Source organism: Agelaius phoeniceus, chromosome 20 (assembly GCF_051311805.1).
Source record: "Agelaius phoeniceus isolate bAgePho1 chromosome 20, bAgePho1.hap1, whole genome shotgun sequence".
Lineage (NCBI taxonomy): Eukaryota > Metazoa > Chordata > Aves > Passeriformes > Icteridae > Agelaius > Agelaius phoeniceus.
In genome coordinates this window covers 654,240-677,018 of record NC_135284.1, presented here as the reverse complement: position 1 = coordinate 677,018, position 22,779 = coordinate 654,240, and the positions used below count along the sequence as shown (strand labels likewise).

Below are 22,779 nucleotides of genomic sequence, written 5' to 3'. Positions count from 1 at the left end.
GGAGTGCTAAATGACTCAATCGCATGCAAACCAAACAACAAAGTATTTTTACCTAATTTTATTTCTCAGCAGTTTCAGTCTGAGCAAGGAGTCCTTCAAGGCCTGCATAAAAATACTTAAGGTTAGAAAAATACTCTGATTTAAGAGAGAATACTCTGATCTGAAACCTGATCCATATCTTACTGAAGGACATGAGATAAATGAAAGGTTTGTCTTTGGTCTTTGAGCTGAGTCTCATACACGCTTCTGAGGTGAACTTTACCTTTCCGTTACCCGGAGAATCTCCATTTCCAAAAGTGCTAGTAACCACTAAAAGAAGTGTTTCATTTTCCAGGTCACAAATATTGTACTCATCCATGCACAGGATCTGGAAGGAATAAAGCTCATGAGACATTGCTAGCAGACATAAGAACTGGCCTTAGATATCTCAGATGACCGCTGACCAAACTCACACGGCATTATGCTAAATGAACACTAAATCAAAGTTCTAGTCCAGCTCAGACTTACAGAACATTCCAAACACAGGTTTGGGGAATGGACAAGCCTGCAGAAGCCAAACTCCTGTCTCCACGAGGTGTGTGTGATTCGTACTGCTCACCTTGGTGCTGAAGGCACAGCTGAACAGGCTGCACAGGTTGTTGGCGAGGGTCTCCGACTTGCCCGTCTCTGTCGCGTAGATCACGGTGACCTTGGCCCTGGTGGCCACTGCCCCTCGCATGAGCGAGGATGCAAAGAGCACAGCCCTGGGGAAGAACAATCACACACAACTTTTAATGGAGCTACACTAATTCAGGTTGATTCACAAACAAGCTAGGAAAGACTGAGCTTGAGCATGGCTTTTCTTTGGGAGATTGTTCAGAAGCTGAGCAAGAACCTTAGGAATGTTACCTCAGGGTGGACAGGTAAGGCTATGATTCAAACCACTCAAGTGGTCCTTACTATAAAAATGTTTTTTAAAGAAGTAGAGCAGAAACATTACAAGAATAGAATAGTTGGACAAAGCATGAAGAATCTTATTTGAACAACTTACTTTGCCAAGATGCTGAACTTTATTTCTTTTTTCCTTGGCCTCCGGGTCTCATCATGCCACACATGTGTCTTCCATGCATCCACCTTTAAAGAAAAAGAAGTTATGCTTTAGGGAAGGAATGCAAAATGGTAAATAAACAATTTGTGTATCTTTAAGGGGCTAGATTAAATAGAACCTGTATATACAATCCACTGAGTAAAAATATTATGGTATCAGTCTCTGTTGCATTAAACTGCATTTTACTTAAAGCAGAGAATTCAACAGAACTAACAGCACCTCCCACGTAAAATAGCTCCTGTCTGCTACTTCTGAATCTGTCTAGTGAACTTTCATGAACCAGGGCTTGGCACCCAGACTCCCTCAGGTCCCGTATCGCATCTGCACTGCTGAGCTTGTCTGCTAGAGTCGGTTTTTCTTTTTGATGATGTGTACCTGATAGTAATAGAAGGGAGTGAGGACATAGTTCAACATCTCCTGGTGGAAGACGGGGGTTATGCTGCCTGACATGGGAGGCACAATCCACACCCAGTCGGCCGGGCAGCCGCCCCGCGCGCGGTACTCGCTCTGCATGTACTTCAGGAAGGACTCGGAGGCCGAGTGGTGATCCATGATGGTCACATTCTGTTTCTAGAACAATGGCACAAAGAAAAACATGCATTAAAAACCCTATTCTGCCCTTCTACCCAGGGTAGCTAAAGTAATCCTCTTGCTTTGGTCAATATTTCACGGACTTTACTCAGAGTAAAGGGAGTATTTATGGGAAATAAATACTATCAGCAGTTATTGTAAAGATACAGATTGAGGCGCGGGCCTTTGATTAAGAACTCTTAGATCTTTTCTTTAACATCAGCATTTTACCTCTGCAGCACTGGGAGTGCATGTTGCAAAGCCTCTGACTCACTTTTACCCACTTTTCATATTGTCATGATATGTTAAACTTGAATTGAAACTAAAATATATTAATCCAATGGCTTGACACAGGTTTTGAAACATAGATAAATGTGTTAAAAGGATGGAAAATCTTTCCCTTAACTTTCTTTGCTTCTTTCTCTTCTGCCTTTACCTGTGAGGAAATATGGATTCCTCCACTTTCTTGGGTGAAAATCAAGAATAACTCTATTGGAATCATAATGCCATCTCCATTGAGTGAGAGGAAAAAGGGACAGTGAGTGTTCAGTGTCTGTCCAGATCCCACACTCAGTGACTTACCTGGAAGCTGTGAAGCACAGCCACGTTGATCTCTACAACAGCTCGGTCCTTCCATAATGATGACAGTTTGTTTGTTTCCAGTCCCATTCTCCTCCCTACCTCCTACATGAGATAAAGAGAGACAAAAGGGAAAAGCAAATTTACTATATGGAACCGAGACCCCATGATTTGTCAACCTCATCAGCTTTGTATCAGGAAAAAGTTGTGCAGAAGAAGAAGGGGAAAGAGTCATTCTCATGCTGGGGAAAGTGATGGCAGCAGAAACACCTGAGATTAAAGGTCAACTGGAATTTTGGAGTTCTGGTCCTTGAGGATGTTCCAGCTTCACAAAGCAGGAAGTGGTTCTCTCCCATCGCAGTGAACACTGGTAGTGTCTCTTTTCCCAAGCTTCCTGCCCCTTCCCTCCCCGGCAGGCCAGCCCCGCTGCCTGCAGAGTCACCTTCAGGACGTTGTAGCGCTGCGCGTCGCACAAGTCGCGCACCCCGATCTCGGTGCCCATGTACCAGCCGTTGAAAGGGCACGCGGTGAACTCCAGCCCTCCCGCCTCCAGCAGCATGCTGGCCACCGCGGGCAGCGCGTACCACTTCAGCTCCAGCTCCTTAAACCACTCGTACCTGCCCAACAAGCAGCTTGCATTATTTGTGTGTCTCTTCCTCGAAAACCAGGAAAGCCCAGGAAGATAAAGAGTACCAGTTCTAGGAGGAACCCCTGGGCCAGGGTCTGCAGAAACTCACACCAGTTTTTATTGCAGTGTTTGGGAATCACCAGCTACAGGAACTGCAGAACCATATCACAGAGTTCTGCAGTCTGCAGGCCAGTCCCAAAACAAACAGGAAGAAAAAAGCAATGAGAGAAAGGCAATAAACCCTGTTATGAGTGCAGTGTTACATGTGTATTACACTAGCATAAGAAATAAGGATTTTTAAAATTCTGAATATAATTGAAATGTAGATTGGGAAAAAAGCTTTCCAACAAAATGGTCATTTGCTTCCTTAATTTAAATCTCATTTCATTGTTCTAACAGGCATTTTATCTTTCAGGATGATTTACCATCGTTTCATCCTGACAAAGAACTCATAAAACAACTGCCACAGGCGCAGCCCAATAACCTGCCAAGGTGAGGCAGAGGCAAAAATGCAATTATCTAAATCCTGTGTGCTTACTTTGGATGCTCCATTGGCACTTGGAGGACAATTTCTGGAGGTAATTCAAATATTTCTGGGTCTTGGCCATTTGCTTGGAGAACAAGTGGAAGTACATCAAAGCGGCCATATTTCGGCTTCCACCCAAGCTCGATGCACAACTGCAAATACAGAAAGCACATTTTGTGTTCTTTTCAGGTTTCCCCTCCAGATCTGAAGACAAAAGAATTTTAACCCTCTGAAATCTGCTGAGGTAAATTCTAAGTGAAAAAGGTTGTCTTTGCCATTCAAACAATGTGGAGCCATGCTGATGAAGTGCTGGTTGTGTTCCCTGACAATATTAGCTCACCCTGTTCTGAGATGGAGGGCAGCACTTTTGTATCAGAACTGTAGGGAATTATTGTTCCAACCTGGAACTTGTGGGGCAGACCATCCCATTCAGTCCTCACCTCCCTACCCCTCTGCATAAAGGCACGAGGAGGGAGCCCCAGGGAGGTGGGTTAGCCAAGATGGGAAGCACTGTGGTGGTGAGTTTGGAGCTGTACCTGAGTGAAGTCCACAGTGGCAGGGTCCCCCAGGACAGAGCCATCTGGCATGGGGTAGCCGGCGTAGCGGATCAGCTGGCTGTTCCACACGCGGAAATCGTGCTGCCCGTCTGTCCGGGGCGGGAACACCGTGATGGCTGACCTGCCCGGACATACAGACACATCCTCATCTGCACACAGAAACTGGGACCAGCAGAAAATGCTTTACATTTCCAAAATGAACATCAGTAGAAATAAAATCATTTGTCCTCTTTACCCACCTCCCCAAATCTTCAAGTCATCTCTTTTCCCAAGGAATTGCAAAAGGTTTTGTAACATCAGCCATTAAAGTTATACATTTTCAAGATGGTTGATGGAACACATGAGAGGAAAATGTAAGTACCAGGAAAATTAAGAGCAGAGACAAGTTGTCAAAATGTTTAGATAAACCATTTCATGGTTTTTGATGCCAGATCTGGATATAATTTTTGTTGGTTAAGTTAAAACTGCTGTTGTTTAAAATTAATATTAGAGACCTACCTTATATTGCCATTGTTTGTGGCATACTGAATGTGATGACAGATGTGCTCAAACATTTCCTTGGCTGTTTTACAGTCCCGTGCATCAAACACCTGTGTGTTTCCAACAGAAATGTAAAGAAGATTAATTTTGAAACAGTTATGCAAAGTTGTTATTTTTCCTATGCACTTAAGGAAAGATTGTGGCTCCACTAGGAAAGGTTCATTTTTATAGTTCTTATATGCATCATTTTCACCCATAACAATCCACAAAGGACCAAAACATGTACCTGGTTCCATGACACACCTGGTTCCCACACTCACACTGCTACACATTTTCATTCAGCCATGAAGCAGAGAACTACAAAGAAAGCAATCTCCTGATATGGGCAGGAGGGAGTCCTCCTCAATTGAAACAGTGACATGTTCTAGCAAAGGCAAGGCCATTCTTCTGAGTCACAGCAAGGACTACTTGGCTACAGCTCAGGTGTGGATCCACAGCTCACCTGCAGGTTGGACCACTGGATCCTCCCGATGCACCTGGGCGCATTCCTCCAGGCCTGCTTGGCAGCAAAGGTCAGCTCATCCTTTGTCAGGTGGTAGGTTCCTGTTGTTTCTATCTCCTTGGTCACTGCTTCCAGCCGAGCCAGCTGTTCTTTGATTTTTGGCCTTTTGAACAGGAAACAGCAATGAAAAGAAACAATGAGAATTTCATTCAAAGTGCAGACATTCTCTTTGTATTTTGGCTTCAGAATTTAAGACTTGTCCTTATGGAGTGCAAGGACAGAGCTTATTGGCCCCATGAAGAAACTAACATATTAGAAATTTTAGTGGTGGTACCATCTTTTCACCACCCAATACATGCACAGATTGGCCACAAGCTATTCTGTGTAAGTTTTTGGTTTAAATTTGGATTTTCTAGATAAATTTGAAAAAAATCACAAGGAAATAAAAACCAGAGAACAGGTGAATTTCAGGGCACATGTAGGCTGAGAGTGACTGTTCTCTCAAAGATCCATTGTGTTTACAAGGCCACAGCTCTTCTGAGTAAAGTAAGTAGGATTTTCATTCCTAAGGGAAGTGCTGAGCAATTCCTTTGTCAGGGAAACCAACTCTAAAATTCTTGAGTTTGATAACAGAGAGTGAAGTCAAAACATTAGAAAATATTTATCACAGCAGAGACAAAAATTGTTTTGTTGTCTTACAGACAGAATGAAAATAGCCTGCACTGTCTGAGAGTTTCACATTTTCAGCAAGATGAAAGATCAAGGGCAAGCATATGAGATAGTGTAAATCAGTGTGATCAAACAGCCATGAGCAGAGACACAGGGATGTGCAAATGCAATAGGCTGGTGAGGACAGCCTGTGTGTAAGACAGGGACTTTCAGAAAGATTCAGAGGGAAGAAAGATTTGAAAGGAGTTCAAAGTGTCTAAAGAAGTGGCCATTATGTGGCTGAGTCCCTTTGAAAGTTTGATAATGTTTTCTAATGGGATGAGCAAACACTGAACTGTTGCTTGAAAGCTCATCATGTGGAATGTCACTGCAAGCCCTTGGACATCAAGCAGCTGTTCCAGCATTTCCTGCCACAAGATGCCTCTGCACCATGGTCGTGTTTGTGAAAACACAAACCCCTCTCAGAATGCCCAGTGAGCCTATGCCGATAGCACAGAGCAAGGCTGAGAAGCAACACTGGCCTTCCAATCTTTGGCCAAAGCCTTGAGAAGAACACAGAGAAAAGATACTTGGGACAGCACAAACAAAAGGCATTATCCACACTGAGACTGATCTGAGTGCAGCTAATCCCAAGAAAACAGAAGGTCATGCTGGCAGAGTCCTCAATGTCCTGGAATGTAGCACACTCCAAAGGGATGGAGCTGAGGAGTGCATGGTCCAGAGTCCTTCCCTGTGTTCCCAAGAACTTGGATTGACAGATGGAGCACATGAAGTGCAGTGACAGTTTTATCTGGCATTTTTAACAGTCCTTATATATTTTTGAATGCATGCTGTGTAACAGGACAGTTACCAAGAGCTGTGAAGAAACCAAACCCTCCTGGAGGCTCACAGAGAGGTAGGTAGAGGTAGCCAAAAATCAAGTTGACTTACTCTTTAAATGAACTGTAATATTGCTTGAGGAAGTCTCTTGCCTGAGGTAAAAGATCCTCTGGTGGAACTGGCCCATCTCTGGTACCTCTCACCAGGCCCTTTGGGGTCATGAGTGACCCTTGGCAGGCTTTGGTCTGGCAATTGATAACCTGAAAAACAATCAAATGTCAAAAAACAATGTTGCACTCTGTATATTTTAAAATTTATGAAAACTTCCTGTTCATATTTCTATATTTTACCTCTTTTGCAGTCAGGTGTAGTGTGTCCAGAAAGCTGGATCCATTTTCCAAGTTTCTTACTCTAACATGTCTTGGACATCCTGATATTTGGTTTGAAACTTTGATGTCATTTAAAGGGAGATTCTGGGCAGAGAACAGATAAAAATGCATACTGTCTTCAGATCTATTGAATATCTTTCAGTTTCATTTTAGATTTAATGTTAACATCAAAATATTTCAGTTTAAATTTAAGAAACTAGATATAAATGTGATCTGCTCCAACATGATTATTTGACTACAAAACTACTGAGCTAATCTACAGTTTGATGTGAAATGAAGGAAAAAAGTATTTTTGTACTAATCAAAGAGGGTCTGCCACTGCAAATACCTTTATAATTTCAGTAAGTCCTCTGAGTATCTTTGAGCATTATAGTCACAGTCTCAGGAAAACAATGAACTAATTTTAGAGACAGGACAGGTTTGTTACTAAAGATTTGCAAAGGTATATAAAGGAATCAGGCATCCCAGTCCCCGTGGGGTCACCTCTTCCTTAGAATCTTATCAATGCTCTGTTCTTGCAGAAAAGAACTTTCACCCAAAGATGTCCCAGCAGTCCCAACCTCCTGCAACCACAGTCAGACCTCTCAGGAGAAGGTGGAGCAGTTGTGAGCAGCAAGCACCGCTCATGTGAACTGTTACCATCAAACAATGCTGGGAACAGACCTCTCCTCCCTCACTGGGCTTTGCTGAAGTTATGATAGGCAGCCTCTCCATCTGCTTCTTGCTGGGATTGTGCAATTTGGCATCATCCTTTTCTGAGCTTCAATAGAGAGAAAGAAAAGTCAGCACAAGGCAACGTTCTTTATGTCAGGCTTTGCTTTCAGCATCAGCAGGAGATGCTCAGTGCTGTCTCTGAAATGTGAACTGAGCCCATAACCCAGCAGTGGCAGTGGGCAGGAATCAGCAGTAAAGCCACAGTACCCCCCTCCCAGAGCTCTGTGTGGAGGGAAAGGAAGGAAGGCAGGGTATGAAACCTGAAATAAGTAACACCCTGAAGACTGAGAAATTTAAGCTGCATGTGCAACTTATTGTATACAAGTGTTGGGTATGAACTGCATCACAGAACTACTTCACCAACTTAATTACAGAATAAATAATCACTTTGCTATTTTTGTAGCATACACACCTCCTGAGACTTAGAATACACGAAACCATGTTAGCACACCAAATAAATTAAGACTATGAAAGAGAAAGCAAGATGATTTATATCCTCAATGACTGTTTGACACAAGTGTTTAATGTTCATTACCAAGTTACACCATCCAGAGACCCACAGTTCTTTGGTTAATATCAGTATTTTGGAAACACATTATGGGTTTCTCCAGGACCCAAACCACTTAATATCTTCCCTTTTCCAATCAAAGATAAACTGTGAAACCATGAAAACCAGGATCTTACCCATGGATCTTCCTATTTTTCTCCACGTTGTTGTTGATGTCCTTCTCCCTGGGGTACTGGCTCTTGGCAGCATGAGATTTGAACACAAACTGCCACGGGCACAGCATTTCGTATGGGTTTTTTTGGTGGTTTTACTTCACTGCGCTGAAACCTTGTTTTGTGTGATGTGGGAACACTTCTAAGGACATAAAAAAACCAACAAGGTCAGTTTTTACCCAAGAGGGCAGCTCCCTTTTGCATCTTTCAGAAACTCGCCAGCCTAACTGATCTGATCTAACATCCTGTGTTTAAAATGAAAATGGCTCGATTCTTAGGATAGTGATACTAAAACTAACACACTGCCAGTGTGATGTACAGCCATGCACTAATCTAAAAGACTGGCAAGAGAATTTCACATGACCCCGGGTCGTGTAAAGCAGCAAATATTGGTGTCAGAGCAGACCACAAGCTTAGAAAAGGGATGTGAAGTGTTGCTGTGTTAATCACACAGAAATGAAAAAATCTTGCTCATATATGAACCTCACCATGTTGCAGTGTACCCACCTGCCAGAGACAAACAGGATTCTGAGAGGCTGAAGTCTGTAGTTTCTAAGATCTGTAGCACTTATTTCAATGTAACACATAGCATTTACATAAGGCTGTACAAAGTTTATGCTATTCATTTTAACACACATTTTCTGCTAATTTCTGAACATAAGATGGATTTTGTGCTAGGGAAGGTGTGACAGAAGAGAAAGATCAAACCAGTAAATTGCAGGGTTAGAGACAATTAGCCTCAGCATTTGAATCTGGTTCATAACAGAAATCAAAACCTGATGTTTTCAAGAAGTTAGAGACAAAGGAGAAAACAGACATTGTCACATATTCCTTTTGTAAATTGTCTTATTTTGATATTTATATTACTTTTACAATAACAGTTAAACTTATGCTGGGCTCTGAAGATACTCTGAAGATACTCTGCTATAAAGTCACACAAGAAGAGAAATCCATCCAACTGTGTGCAGAAACTGCAAGGTGTTAGGATTGTCTCTCACCTCTCCAGGTGAGAGAAATAATGTGGAATAAGCATTTCTCTGCAGTTACAAAATAGGAAAAAAATCTAAATTATTTTTCTGTAATAAAAAATGTAGTGAGATGCCTATACAATTTTGTAAAATACAGGGGGAAAAGAGAAGAAATGGAGAGGGGGAAGAAAAGAAAGAAACAAAGAAGGAAAGAAAGAAAAAAGGGGGGAACCTCACACAAACATAAAAAAATACACAGGGAGAAAAAGGAGAAAAGGAAGAAAAGGAGCATAAGGAGGAAAAAGATGAAAAATAATAACATGAAAAAAGAAAGATAATAGCAAAAAGAAAAAATAAGAAAAAACAAAAAGAAAGAGAGCAGACTCACATTTCCCTTCACTGGCACTCAGAGCAAGAAGCTGCTTTGTGTCCAGCCTCGTGGGTTCTGTGGGTAGCACTGCCAGTGTTACCAGTTACAAACCTTTAAATCAGCAGAAAGGAGGGACAAAGTTTTCAGAGCAGCTGGACAGCTTGGAACTAGAGCAGGAGACCGAGTCTGACACTTTGCTCCTAACAGAGAAAAAAAGATACAGTTTGCCATATAATTACTTTGCCTGTGAGAGGCAGTAAATGAATGACAGAACAGCACCTGGACACGGTGCTTCTTACCGTGCTTTGTGAGAGGTGTCCCAGCCCTGCCAGGAGAGACTCCTCTCTCCCTCAGAGCTCCTTGCCTTCCAGCTCAGGCTCTGTATCCCTCCCAGAAGGCAAAAGCATTTTATAGTGCAGAGCATCTATGCAAAATAGCTCTGAGCAAGGCTGGACAGGGATAGTGCAATGGGGGATTCCCCTGACTCCTGTCCTGTCCACTTGGAGAAGTGCAGGGTGTGTGCTGCTGTGTGAGCAGCGTTACACAACCGGGCTGAGGAGGGAGGCAGCTCTCAGCATCCCTTCCCTCCGTGTGCTGCAGCCTTCCCTCCTGCTGGTGCTCCTGGAGAGGGCAGGGTATCACACCAATCACTGTTTGCAGCCTTGCACACAGCATCAAAATTAAAAGAAATAAATGCTGAAGGGCTTCTTACAGCTCTTATCCCTGTGTGGGCAGTCTCCAGGCACCCTCCTGTACAGCACCCATGGCTGTAGGAAGAGAGTGAGCAACTTCAAGAGAAATGTAAAGAGCTGTAGAGTTTTACAGTACAGGCCAGGAAAGCATTTAACCGTGTGCTTAGAACTAAGGACAGGTATTTTAAGTTTCACCTCCACATACTTCCTTACTTTTTATCAAGTTTTAAAGGATCTTTCTCAATAGAGTATTTGTAGAATTTCTTGCTCTCCAGAGCTCCCTGATCTGCCTGTTGCTGCCTGTGAGATTTGTCCCTTGGCACTTTTCCAAAGTATTGGGAATATTGGAAGGAAACTGCAACTTCCTGAAGTACAAAGCATTCCCACCATGCTCTGTGGGAATACCAGAGGGACAGCTGGATGAGGAAGATGGGATGAGCTGATTTTCAATCTCAGACAACACGTGGACATGGACCTTTTACAGAACCCTGCAGTCTGGAAGGCAGAGCCCCCTCAGGACAGGGCTGGCAGCAGTGCCCAGGGCTGGCAGGCACCTGCAGCCCACGAGTCTGGTGCTGGATAGTGCCCCAACAAGGATTTTGACCTGTCTTATTTGTTTCTGATATTATCTATGGCTACTTTAAGGCAACTGTTTACAAATTAAAGATGACTAATAAATCTGCTGAATAATGTCAATCAAATGTGAGGTACATTGATAACTAGGGAAAGATTTACAGTTGCTGACCAAAGATCTACAGAAAGGAGGCATAAGGCAGCCAGAGAAATGAGGAAATGTATGTTCTTTTCTCATCTGTCACTCTTTTACTGGGCAAGCTTGGGCAAGGTGTTTTCTTCTCTGTGTCTAGCTTCTCTATTTGAAAATGAATATTAGATGATTGTGTAAAGCATTTCTAGAGGCAAAACAAGTGCTATGCACACGTGTTCATGCACGAGATCCCCTGAATGCATCCCATCCAGGATTGCTAGAGATGAACCTCCTGATAAACAGACCTGAGCTTTTTGAGCATTCATCTGCTTGGCTTTATCAAGCCTGTTCTGCTTAGCATCCACTGCTCATGAATTTTCACAGTTGGGTTTTTCTTTAATGTGGTGACTTTCTTCTCACCAGAATTAGCAGGTGAATCCCTTTGTTTAAAATATCCCAGTCATCAGGCAGATGTAATCAGCAGGCAGAAACGATGTGTGAGAACTGTGCCACTCAATGCCATGCCAGAAAATTCTGCCTTTACATTCTTCTTTTGCATTTGCTACCTTGTAACAGGGTTTAAAAAATTCTCTTTTCATACTTTCCTTTCTTATTAACCTCTTTCTTCTACAGAACATGGGGAATCTTAATGTTTAGTACTGGAAGAGAGAACATATCTTAGAAGTTTCTTCGAATTCAGTGGGTTCTAAGCTTTTAGTATTCACCCTCCTTACTTCCCTGTGCTTGGAACTGCTGAAATCTAGGAAAGGTCAGGTAGGGCTTGGATATGAAAAATCAGATTTGGGATGACCAGAGGAGGAGAAGCATCTTTCCTTAGGATAATTGTTAAAAGGATTGGCTCAGGTACAGCCATTCAGGGAACTGCTTAATCACTCCAGTTGCTCAAACAGGACCTGATTTTTTACTCACTTGAAATGAATAATAAAACTCCCTCTATATAGTAAGAACAACAGAGAACCATTCAATCCTCAGGTGGATCAGAGATTAACTAAACAAGCTCACTGGGAACTCCTTCTACAAATATTCTACAGGGCTTGGAAGGTTTTTCCTTCAGAAAACCAATTCTGCCCATTTGAACAAACACTTCTTCCTCTGCCATATCAGAGTGAAAAAACTGGTTGCTTTCCTTGCATTAACTTTGATGAAAGAGCTGCCCTTTCAGAGCAGACTTTGACCTATTCAATGCTGTCATCTTGACTTAAATTTTGTTTTCTTTCTGAGTGTCTGATGGTTTGCAGCCTCAACAATCAGCTCTCTGCAATCTCCTTCCAAGTGAGTCACATTCTGTGTCTGATATTATAATATACATCATATCTGCAAGATTCTGCATGAGCTCAAGCAGTCATATTCCTGAAAACATTTACAAATCAAGCTCTGGTTGCAAGGTTGCTCCTCTGAGATCAGGGCATTTTGAGTCTTCAAAGAACCACGACACCGAGGCAAAGTTGATGACAAGGAGGGCTGATCTTCCCAACCTCATGGAAACCCAGGGAGATGTTCAACTGTCCAACATTTCATAGGTCATTAGTGAACTCCTTCTGACTCTCTTTTCCTAACTAATGTACCTATTGTCTGAGATATCTCTGCAGCAGTGCTCCATGTGACAGCACAATAAATACAGTACTGCAACCCCTGTAAACACTCAGCATCTCAGATTTGTTAGAGCTACTCTCACATCTGGTGGTTTCTGACAAAGACACAGTTAATAACAATAATAACTATTGCTGTTCCCAAATGTCTCCTCTCATTGACTACTGTCAGTCATCTTCTTTTACACTGGTTTGGTTTTTCATTCCCCAAAGAAAATTCGTTTGGTTTGAATCTTCCCCCAGACTTTGCAATGGCAACTCTGGGGTTTTTTTTGTTTGTGTTCTGATTGCTGACTATTCCTTTAAGGACTTTAAGATATTCACCAGTAACTATAGCCCCTTCTTCATTGGCTTCTTTATTATTTCAAAATGTTCCTGATAAAGTAGGGATAATGACTCTGCCAAAAGCAAAATAAAAGATCCAGGCCTTGGTACTTGAAAACATGCAAATAAAAGTAGGATCCCAGCCCGGTCTGGACTGTTTTTCAGTTTCTGCAGATTTAAGGTATGTTTAAAGCAGCAGTTTAGTGTGGAAAGTGCAATGTTTTGTTTACCATGCCCTGCTCTCCAGTGGAAGATTGACTGTCAAATGATGGCAGGGCAGGGTGGAAAATTTCCCAGTCTGACCATCTGAGGGCGAAAATGAAAGTTAAGGAGAGTGCTAAATTTGCAGAGATGTGCCAGTAAACCCATCCCTTCCTGTCTGCTCGCTGTCAGTTAGGCCAAACTCAGACGTGCAGAAAGAACAGAATTCCCTCATCAGTCACCTCTCCAAAACTCTCAGGGATGAGGAAGTGAGGGAGGACCAAAGGCAGTCAATAGCCAGACTTTGTTGTGCCTGGCTGCACGTTGGCTCGGGCAGAAGTGATTGCTGACACTCCTGACTCACCCCTGAGATCCTCAGCCACAGCTGCAGCAGCAAAGACAAAACTGCAGCAAGAAAAGAGCAAAAGCAATGAACAGCTGACTGGGCCTAAACCTTGGTGTCCTGCATGTGGCTGCCACACGCTAGGCTCTGTGTCCTGCACTCCTGGCCATCATTTCACTACACTGAAGATGTCCCTGTTTGGAGCATAAGGAAAGCTGGCATGTGGATCTGCAAAAAGTATAGAACAGTGTTTGGTACTTCTGCTCCTGCAATCCATGCTTTTCACAGCAGAACAGGAAAAAAAAATTACTGTGAGATTACTAAGTGCAAAAAGAATTTTATGATTTAAAAATAACGGTGAACTACAAAGCTGCAAATGTCTTCTTTAGCAAAATCATGGTCTGAAGAAGAAACTCCAATTTCAGTCACAGAGCACTGGCTGAGGCCAGCAGAATCTCTAACCAAGGACAGGTAACAGAAGAGATTTAAGAACTGGTTTTGGAAAAACAACCCATAAATTTCTGGGCCAAAATGAAGAACAGAATATTGAAATATAGAAGTAATTTGAGTTCTGAATCTAAAAACTTTGGTGTTTTACTCCAGAACACACAGCACTGGAACAACTTCAGTAAAATGTATGTGCTTCTGTTTATTGGTGACCTCTGGGTCTCTTTTCCTTACACCTGCCTTTATCTACTCAGTTGTTTCTGCACATTCAGGTGTCACACTTTGGACAGTGTACCTTAGTCTACACAAACCAAAGCGTGCTGACCCGCTTTCCATGTTTCCTGCATGGAGACAGGGGTTTTCTCAGGTAATTTTATGGCTCTGCTTTATCTATACTCACTGTTTTACTACCTCAGTTGTTTTTAAGGACTCCTTGCTAAGCACTACAGTTGGGCCAGTCTTGCCTATGCCTGCACGACTTTCAGTGTCTGCATGAATTACATCACATTTTCAAAACTTTCCATGAGAGTGAAATTGCCTCCCCTCTGCCCTTCCCGACAGGGAAGTGGTGCCAGAGGGTGTGGGCTGTGAGCTTACAGCTCCTTCTCTAGCAGCCATCTACCTTCCCCGACTGAAAAGGACAATTTCCATGGCACATTCTTCAGAGTATTTTTAGTCAGTTTTCATTGATTTGGAGCTGCAAGTCCAGCTCAATTGGTTCTCATCTTCCCACCCCTGCAAAGAGCCTGGCTCCATCTCCTCAGTGATCTGAAGGCCACTGGAAGGCTGCTCCTCCTCTCCTGTTCCTCCAGCCTCTCCTCATGAGGCAGCACCGTGCCCCAGCCCCAACACCTCCACTGGATTCACTCTGTGCACTGGAGGCCCAGACTGGACTCAGCAGCTCACCAGTGAAGGATGCAGATACTCCAATGGTGCTGCTTTTCCTTCTCTCCTTCCATAGGAATTCCAGGCTAGGGACACCCCATCTAGCTTAGCTTTCATTCAGTGAAAAAACATGCTGCTGATTGAGACAACTCATTGTTGGCCACAGTGACAGAGAGGATGGTCTTTGAAGCTACATTTGGAATGGGGGACACCACTTGGGAGCTTGAAAAGTCACTTACTGAAAATATAAAAAAGAAATGTGGAGGAATATGTGTTGGCAAGGTCAGGTTCTAGAAAGTGATGGCTTTATGGAGTGGGTTAAGTCACAGGGGTTAATCTATAATAAACTCTCCTAGTACACACATCAAAGGATTGTTACAGATTAATTAGCAGGTGCTATTATTAGCCATAACAGCTTTTGATTTAATTTCTGAAAGGATAAAATGCAAAACAATTACTTCATTCAGTCTAAATGTTTCACCCAACTCTTGCAGCGAGGGGTATTTGGACCACAGCCTCCAAAGCAAGAGGAGCTGATGTAGAGTGTGTATGTTATTTACAGGGCAGAAATAGCACCTTTTTTGGTCAAAACCATGTTCTTGCATCACCTTGTTTTTATGATGATTACTTTTGATTAGTAATCTGAAACCTGGCAGAAGGGAAAATAAAGGGGAATTTCCTGTGACTTACAACACTGTCCATTAGGTTGGGCAGCTCAAGAGACCTCTCTGACCAGTAGAAGCTGAACACCACCATGACATTTCCTTCTTTCTTCTCATGTACCAGCTTCCACGACTTAATTGCAATCTGAGAATTCTCCCAAAGAACATACCACTGCTCTTCCCAGTAGTGTTTTTGAGGACCAACAGTTTCTGTACTTCCATGAAGTGTCAAAGTCCTTGTTCAACGTAACATCTCTGATCCCGATTTTCTCCCATGGTTTTGCTTTTGAAGTCCCACTTGTTTTTAATGGAAGAGCAAAGCTGCATGTGTGAAAGACAGATGACTGCAATGACTCCACATTCATAACAGAGATATCCTCGCAGTTAATGTCTTCATTTGGTAGAATGACCATTGCAGAAAAGGTGACTTCTCAAGTCTCTGCCACCTTTTGAAAAGGATGTAAGAAATGAGAGCTGTGTATGGTTTTGGCAGGGTCTTGTAATAAGTTCTTACCCAGTGGATGATAATTCTGCAGGAAACACAATACCCCATCCCTGGCTAACCAGCAAATTGAGTGCACCGTGGAGAAGGAAGGACCCAGGCCAGTGGTGAGACAAACAAATGAGCACAGTATAAACCACTGCCCAGCAAACCATCAGCTCATTTTTAAACAGACTGCTGGATTTAACAGTGATAAAGTTGAAAACAAGAAAAAAGGAAGGCAGTTCTTCAGCACTAAAGGCAGTAGCAGAATTTTTAATATTTATTTTTCCAAAAGAGCATATAAGCATGGGAAAAGAAAGCAACTAATTACTGGACAAAAAAACTTCAGAATTCTTTCTGCCTTTCCCTCACATCAAGTGATGCTTTTGGGCCCAGATTCCAAGCTGATTTATGGAGAATATATTTGCCTTCAGCACCACACCCACCTCTTGAACTTGTCCACCCAGGCCACTGCAAACACTATGTTTTGTAAAATTGAAAAAACAAAACTGTTTCACTTTTAATTCTGGTAACCATGATTGAGCACAGGCCACTCCTCTGAGTATTCCAGGTAGTGTGAAATGGTTTAAGATGGTGAACACTACTGAAGTCATGGAGTGTACATGGGAGCCTTTGCTTTTGATTCCAGTGGCTTCAGCTCAGAAGCCAAGAACAGCATGGAAAGTAAACATCCTGATAAGCAATATCCAGACTGCCTCTGTGAGTACAGACCAAGACAGAATCTGATAGAGAAGGAAGGCAGGATTGGTGTCTCCCATTTAACAGACAGTCCCTATGAATTCCAGAGGTTCTTACAAGTGTTACAGAGTTCTGTGGAGCAAAGCTACATAATTATGAGCTGTGATTTCTTTCAGATACTTATAAAATTGAAAACACTTTTTATGTAGTAAATAAATAAGGCCCTCCCCATATAGTGCAATAAAGTGAGCAGATTACAGGTTCAGTACTGTACCCAATCTATTCCTTTCAAAGCCTCATTGTTACATCAAAGGGTTTGTGGTTCTGTTCCTCTCTCAACCAGACATGGATTGCATTCAAGTTACTTTTTATGCTAAATACCCTGCATATTGTGTATATTCTTTGTATAATTACCAGCTATAAAATCTGCACCTTTGCTTATGAGGATAATGAAGTTAGAGTGCAGGGACTGGCTCTCTATCTCAAATTTCATAATAAACCCTGGATGCCTTTTCACTGCATTTAATCAATTAGAAATAACCAGACCTGGCATAGTGTCACTGTGACATCCTGCAGGCTCTGTTCTGTCAGCTGGGAGCAGGATTTGGAGAGCTCGGTATTTTTAAACCATATTTCTGAAATAGTTGTAAAATGATCATTACCATGTCAGTACCCCCCACCTCAGAGCCATGCTAGTGGAGAATAAGCAATTTCCTGCTGTTTGTCCCCTGAGTCTCAACCTGTCTGAGAGCTGCTGTGTGCCTTTTACAGGTCTCCTGAGTTAAGCACCTCAAAGGCAATCTGAGAATTACTTTTGAAATCTTGGCCAGAAAGCTGCAATGTATTCTGTGAGATGCTTCCAGCTAGGAAAAGGACAAACTCAACAGAGCTCTTGGGGGAGAGAAAGTTCCAAGACTCAACAGGTGTCTGCATTCTGTACTGTAAACTGTGGTTTAACACACCATTTCTGTGACCTCTAGAAATGGGAGGGAAAAACAGAAAATAAAAGAGAAAGCAGCCGTTGCAGTTGCAATTGTGGAAACCAAAATACTCTATTTTTAAGCATGAAGAGTCACTCCCCACACTGACTCAGTATAAGGAAGGTGGCTCCAAAATATACAACCTTTGCCTGTGCCCACCATCATGACACAATATTTTCCAGACTAATTTCTGTTTCACATTTTCAGTTTTCCTTGTTCCTTGTTTCACACTAGCTGAGACACAGACCACTTTCTGTAGATGAAATGACTGCTAAGAAATTGAAGCAAGACTGAGAAAATCCCAGATCTTGTGTGATTTTATTTAATGCAGAATGTAAGTCAACCTCATCGGCCACAAGAATTTATTGTCAATTTTGCATCTTTTAAAATCCATTCTGTAGAAGGGGAGAATATTAATCAAAACACCAGCAGTTTTAAACTCCTCTCAACAAGAATGAATACCAGAGATGGTGCAAAATATAAGGTGTAACACTAAAAAGATATTAAGTGCAGTGTTGTTTGAACAGATGATGCTGAACCCCAGCAGAAGGAAGCCCAAAGGTAATGAGGCCACTCAGTCTGAAGTTGTGCAGCTGCAGCTGAAAGAAAATATTTTATATGGGCTAGTGATACAGCCTCAAGCTGTGCCAGGGGAGGTGCAGGTTGGACAGCAGAAGGAGTTTCTTCACAGAAAGGGCTGTCAAGCATTGGCAGGGGCTGCCCAGGGAGGTTTGCAGTGCCCATCCCTGGAGGTGTCCAAGGAAGGGCTGGATGTGGCACCCAGTGCTCTGGGCTGGGGACAGGGTGGGGATGGGGCACAGCTTGGACTCCATGGGCTGGGAAGTCTTTTGCCTGAATGATTCTGGAAGCACCCAAACCAAGCTGGCTCAGAAGCTGCTGATTAAAAAACAAAAATCAAATGAATCCTTTTCAGAATGGATTCCTGCAGAACATGAAGGCAGATTCTTCTGGGGGAAAAGTCACCCAGGTTGATAGTTACAGAAGGGGTAAGTTCAGTGTCCACAGGTGAGGGCAGCAAACAGCAGTCCCAGAACTTTCCTCCTTGGACTCTCCAAGTGCAGTGAGCAATGCCAGGGACCTCTCCCCAGTGACAAACACAAACACCCTTAAGCTCTAAGGTGCAAGTGACAGATGCCTCCCTCTGCTTCTAAACTTTTAAAAACTTATTTTAAATATCAAACACAATTATGAGGAAAACAGAAAATAGTCCTCAAAGAACAGGGTTTTTTTAAAGTAATGTGTCTGCCCTGCTTAATCACAAGCTGAAAGGAGTACTTGATGACTGGTGGATACTTCAGTTAACACTATTTCATAAAACTTGGCTTGACAGAAGTATAAGATAAATTAATCAAATAATAGAAAAGTTGAAAGATGCACCAGCTGGCTCGTGCTCCAGCAGAGGCAGATCAGCTCTGAGCAGCAGGCAATGCTGCAGGACAGGGACAGACCAAGTGGGCAGTGCAGCTCTGTGTCCAGCAGTGCTGTGGGCCAGGGGCTTGCTTTGGACTGCTCTGGCCAAGACACTGCTCACCCCAAACCATCCCTGTCTTTGGGGTGACACTGAGGGACATGACATTGTGGAGCATAAAGCTCTAACAGCTCATCCTTACAGTGTAAGGTCAGGGATTCTCACAATGAACAGATATCATGATATTGAGTATTTAAGACTCAAAGATGTGTTTCCTGTTCAGTTTGCAGCTTATCAAAGTTTTATATGAAGGCACAATTTATAATGCCACGTTAAAAGCTTTTACAAATAAGAAACTTTCCTCTAAAGAAGATATGAGAGAATATTATTTGTCTCTCCCAGAAATAGCGTGCATTCCTCTTCTTTATAGCATCACAGTAAAGATTACTTCCTTATGACATTTGAAAATGAGCCAAACACCACGGAGGAGAGATTTTTGTTTAGCATCAAGTCCTCATGCTCAAGTGTCCCTAAACAAAAGGCAATGCCTGTGACATAACCCACCACGTGAGGAAGTTTACAAAGTGCTAAAGAATGATTTAAAGAATATTTCATTACTGACAAATGGTGCTAAGCAAGGCCTGGCCTGGGTTGGAAATATTCTATTCAGTACCCACCGGGCTCAATTTACTTTGGTGGAGAGTGTGAATGGAAATCAGTAACACTTCTGACACAAGAATGTGATCAGAAGTGTATTTGTCTCTGGCCACATAAAGGGTGGAATGCTATCCTGGATATTACATAAACCAGGAATTTACAATCTCATCCGTACCAAAACCTGAAATGAATAAATGAATTACAAAAATAAATAAAAGGGAAAGATTTGCACTACACAGGAAGCTTCTTCATGAGGCTCCAAGGCTGGTCATAACCAAAGTGGTCTTTACCATTTCTCTGTGGACTTAAACACTAAAAATACATTGACCAACCTACTGCTACTGCTCCATTTTTTGACATGGTACTTTCATATTTGTAATGTCCAGATTATTCACACACAATTTCAGCTTTAGGTTTCCAAGGCTGTGTATACACAAAAGTATAGCACCAGTGCTGGTTCTGGCATAGACTGGATGATGGTAAGTCTGTGAAGTGATTTAAATTATTAATTCTCTATACTTCAAGAATGTAAAGCATGATATCACTTTATTAATCAGAAGTCTCCCACTGTCTTTCCTTGTTGTAATGTTTGTCCTTCCCTTGCATAACAAGCCTCCAGTGAAACCCTCACCACCTTAATCAAGAATTGCCTGCACATAACATTTGAACTGTTAACTTCACTCAACTCCTAACTGTGGAGTACCCAGGAGAAGTTATGGACTCAAGATCCTACTGGAACTAGCTGCAAAAGTGGTTTTGGCAGTGTTTTGGGGTTACTGCAATCACCTATCAATGGCTCATCACTTACCAGAACTGGCACAGAAATGGGTTCCTCATTGCAGTAAAAGAAACTGAAGCCTATGAATACACTTCTTTCCTTTTAGTCACATTATCCCTTGCTCTGTCAGCAGCCTCGTGAGCACCATGAGTTTTTTAAACTCTTCAAAAATAATTACAGAACACAACACAGCCTCATTTACCCACCATCTTTATGGTCAGAGATTCTGGAGGACTGAAATTGGGAACACAGGTGCACCAGTGTACTTGGGGTTGCTATTTTCTCCCCAGTTGCCACAGCAGAACCCGGGAGGATGCTGCCTGTGACTGTACCTTTGTCTCTGTGGGCAGTAATTGCCAGCACAGCAGCACCAAGGGATTAGGGAACAGCTCTTCAGGCCCAGCAGGGCTGGGGGGCAGAGGGGCAGAGAGCTGCTCAAACACAGCTGAAGAGAACTCACTGTAACTCTCAGGTCAGGCAGGTCAGTGAGTGATAAATCTGGACAACTCCAGGGTCAAATGACTTCTGAGCAGATGTTTTTGGAACAGTAATTTTGGTCAAAAGTACTGAAGCTCTGCCCAAAACCCCTTTGAGAGTTCTCATCTACATCTGGGTTACTATAACATCTTTGGTCTCAAATTATGCTGCTGGAGAATGGAATTTGTATAATGTGCTGAAAACATAAAAGCCTCAGCTCTGCAGCTGAAAGACTCTTCAGTCCAGTCATTACAGAAACATGTCTGAAGTACTGGGGTTACTATTACAAGGAAGTAAATAGCTGTTAGCATCATATCTCCTCACCAGCAGGAAAATTACTTGCATATTGAGTAAATAAAGTTATCTTTGACTCTATTAAAAGCCTTTTTACTTTGAAAACCGGATTAAGTTTGTACAAAAGTCCTTCAGACTTCTCCTCATGCCTCCAGCTGAATCACTACTATCAAAATATTTAGTGATGATGTCTCCTGCCTCACCAACCACGCTCCCCGTCTGTACCCTACTGAGAATTGAATGCTCTATCACTTTCCAAACCCTAAAATTCACAGATCCTTGTCCTCCATAGCAATTACATCTACCATACCTTTGGTCTGATGCTCCCAAATCCCAGCTGGCACCTCAGACATCTGGAGCTCCAGACAAGCCATAGCTGTACCTTCCAGCTCCATGGTCCTTTCCCTCTTGAACTAGCCATAAATTAAATAACAGGCATGTAAGAATGATTTAAACACATGCAATTATACTTTTTGTAACTGAACAAAATACTACATCTCACACTACCAGAAGTCAATTAAAGCCATAGAGGGGTGTGATCACTCCACTTCTAAACTTCAGGAAACTGCCATGCTTCCATACGCTGTTAATCCCACTAAGTCTGAGAGTTTTTAATCACCATTGCAATGATACAAAACTCAGTGCATCTCTGTGCTATAGACCACACACAGAGAACAGACCTGGAGAACAGCACAGGTCACCTGTTTGCTGGTCTTGATCAGAAGCAGCACATTCAGAGAGCTTCTACCAAAAATGCTAGAGCTTTTTTATTAGTGTTCAAGATCATACTGGATATTCCTTGTCAACTGCCAAGGTTGAAGCTTTCTGTGCTCTACCTTGCACAAAATTATTTTGAAAGTTTAAACCAAAATGGCTGCAATTAAAAAAAAATGTACCTAGGTAGAAAGACAAGTGGCTTTCCTCACATGGAGAAACACCTACTCTGTTGAGAAAGCCCATCACCTTCCTGCTTTATCTGAAGTTAAGCAGAAGGTGGGCTCCAGAATAATACTGAGTATCATCTGGTGCAGAAAAGGACTTGAGGAGGAGAAATAAGAGGGGTAAAGAGACAAGATGAGAACAGCATTAAGGAATAGGTAAAACAAAGACAACAAAAGTTAAAGGTGCATAAGGGTGACGTGAAATACACAGGAGCAGAGAGAGGAACAGTACTGGCGATGGCAGAGGGAAGTGTAACAGAGAGCAGGAATTTCAGGAGAGGAGGGTTAGCAGAGAAAAGGAATTTTTTTGATAGAATACGTTGTGGATTTCAGTGGCAGCCCCATTTCTGGGGCAGCCTTGCCAAACTCCCCTCGCCTCTGGCGAGCCCGGAGCTCATCCCTGCCCCGCCCGGCCCCGCCCCGCCCGGCCCCGCCCCGCCCCACCCGGCCCCGCCCTCGGACAGCGGCGCCGGGCGGCACCGCCACCTGCCGGCGGCCCGCCGCAACTGCAGCTGCGCGGGCACTGCGGGCACAGCCCGGGCCTGTGCCCAGCTGCCCTCCCTGGGAAACACAGCCCGGGCCTGTGCCCCGC

The 22,779-nt window shown here is 42.9% G+C and overlaps 1 protein-coding gene across 2 annotated transcripts in view; it reads right to left on the bottom strand.

The window, feature by feature from the left end:
• NOS2 (nitric oxide synthase 2) overlaps positions 1-22,607 on the bottom strand; it is a 30,432-nt gene extending 7,825 nt beyond the window's left edge. The window contains exons 1-16 of one of the 2 annotated variants that reach the window (XM_077188539.1): positions 9,597-22,607; positions 8,205-8,382; positions 7,470-7,566; positions 6,768-6,890; positions 6,529-6,677; positions 4,930-5,092; positions 4,446-4,537; positions 3,927-4,068; positions 3,403-3,542; positions 2,679-2,853; positions 2,240-2,341; positions 1,463-1,657; positions 1,031-1,113; positions 599-743; positions 263-367; positions 53-102 (exon numbers count right to left, since the gene is read on the bottom strand). In XM_077188539.1, coding sequence (XP_077044654.1) covers positions 53-102; positions 263-367; positions 599-743; positions 1,031-1,113; positions 1,463-1,657; positions 2,240-2,341; positions 2,679-2,853; positions 3,403-3,542; positions 3,927-4,068; positions 4,446-4,537; positions 4,930-5,092; positions 6,529-6,677; positions 6,768-6,890; positions 7,470-7,566; positions 8,205-8,311 — 1,868 coding nt within the window. In that variant the 5' untranslated portion in view covers positions 8,312-8,382; positions 9,597-22,607. The remainder of the gene's footprint in view (positions 1-52; positions 103-262; positions 368-598; positions 744-1,030; positions 1,114-1,462; positions 1,658-2,239; positions 2,342-2,678; positions 2,854-3,402; positions 3,543-3,926; positions 4,069-4,445; positions 4,538-4,929; positions 5,093-6,528; positions 6,678-6,767; positions 6,891-7,469; positions 7,567-8,204; positions 8,383-9,596) is intronic. The other variant, XM_077188540.1, reaches the window with a different exon arrangement.
• Between the last annotated feature and the right edge of the window lie 172 nt (positions 22,608-22,779).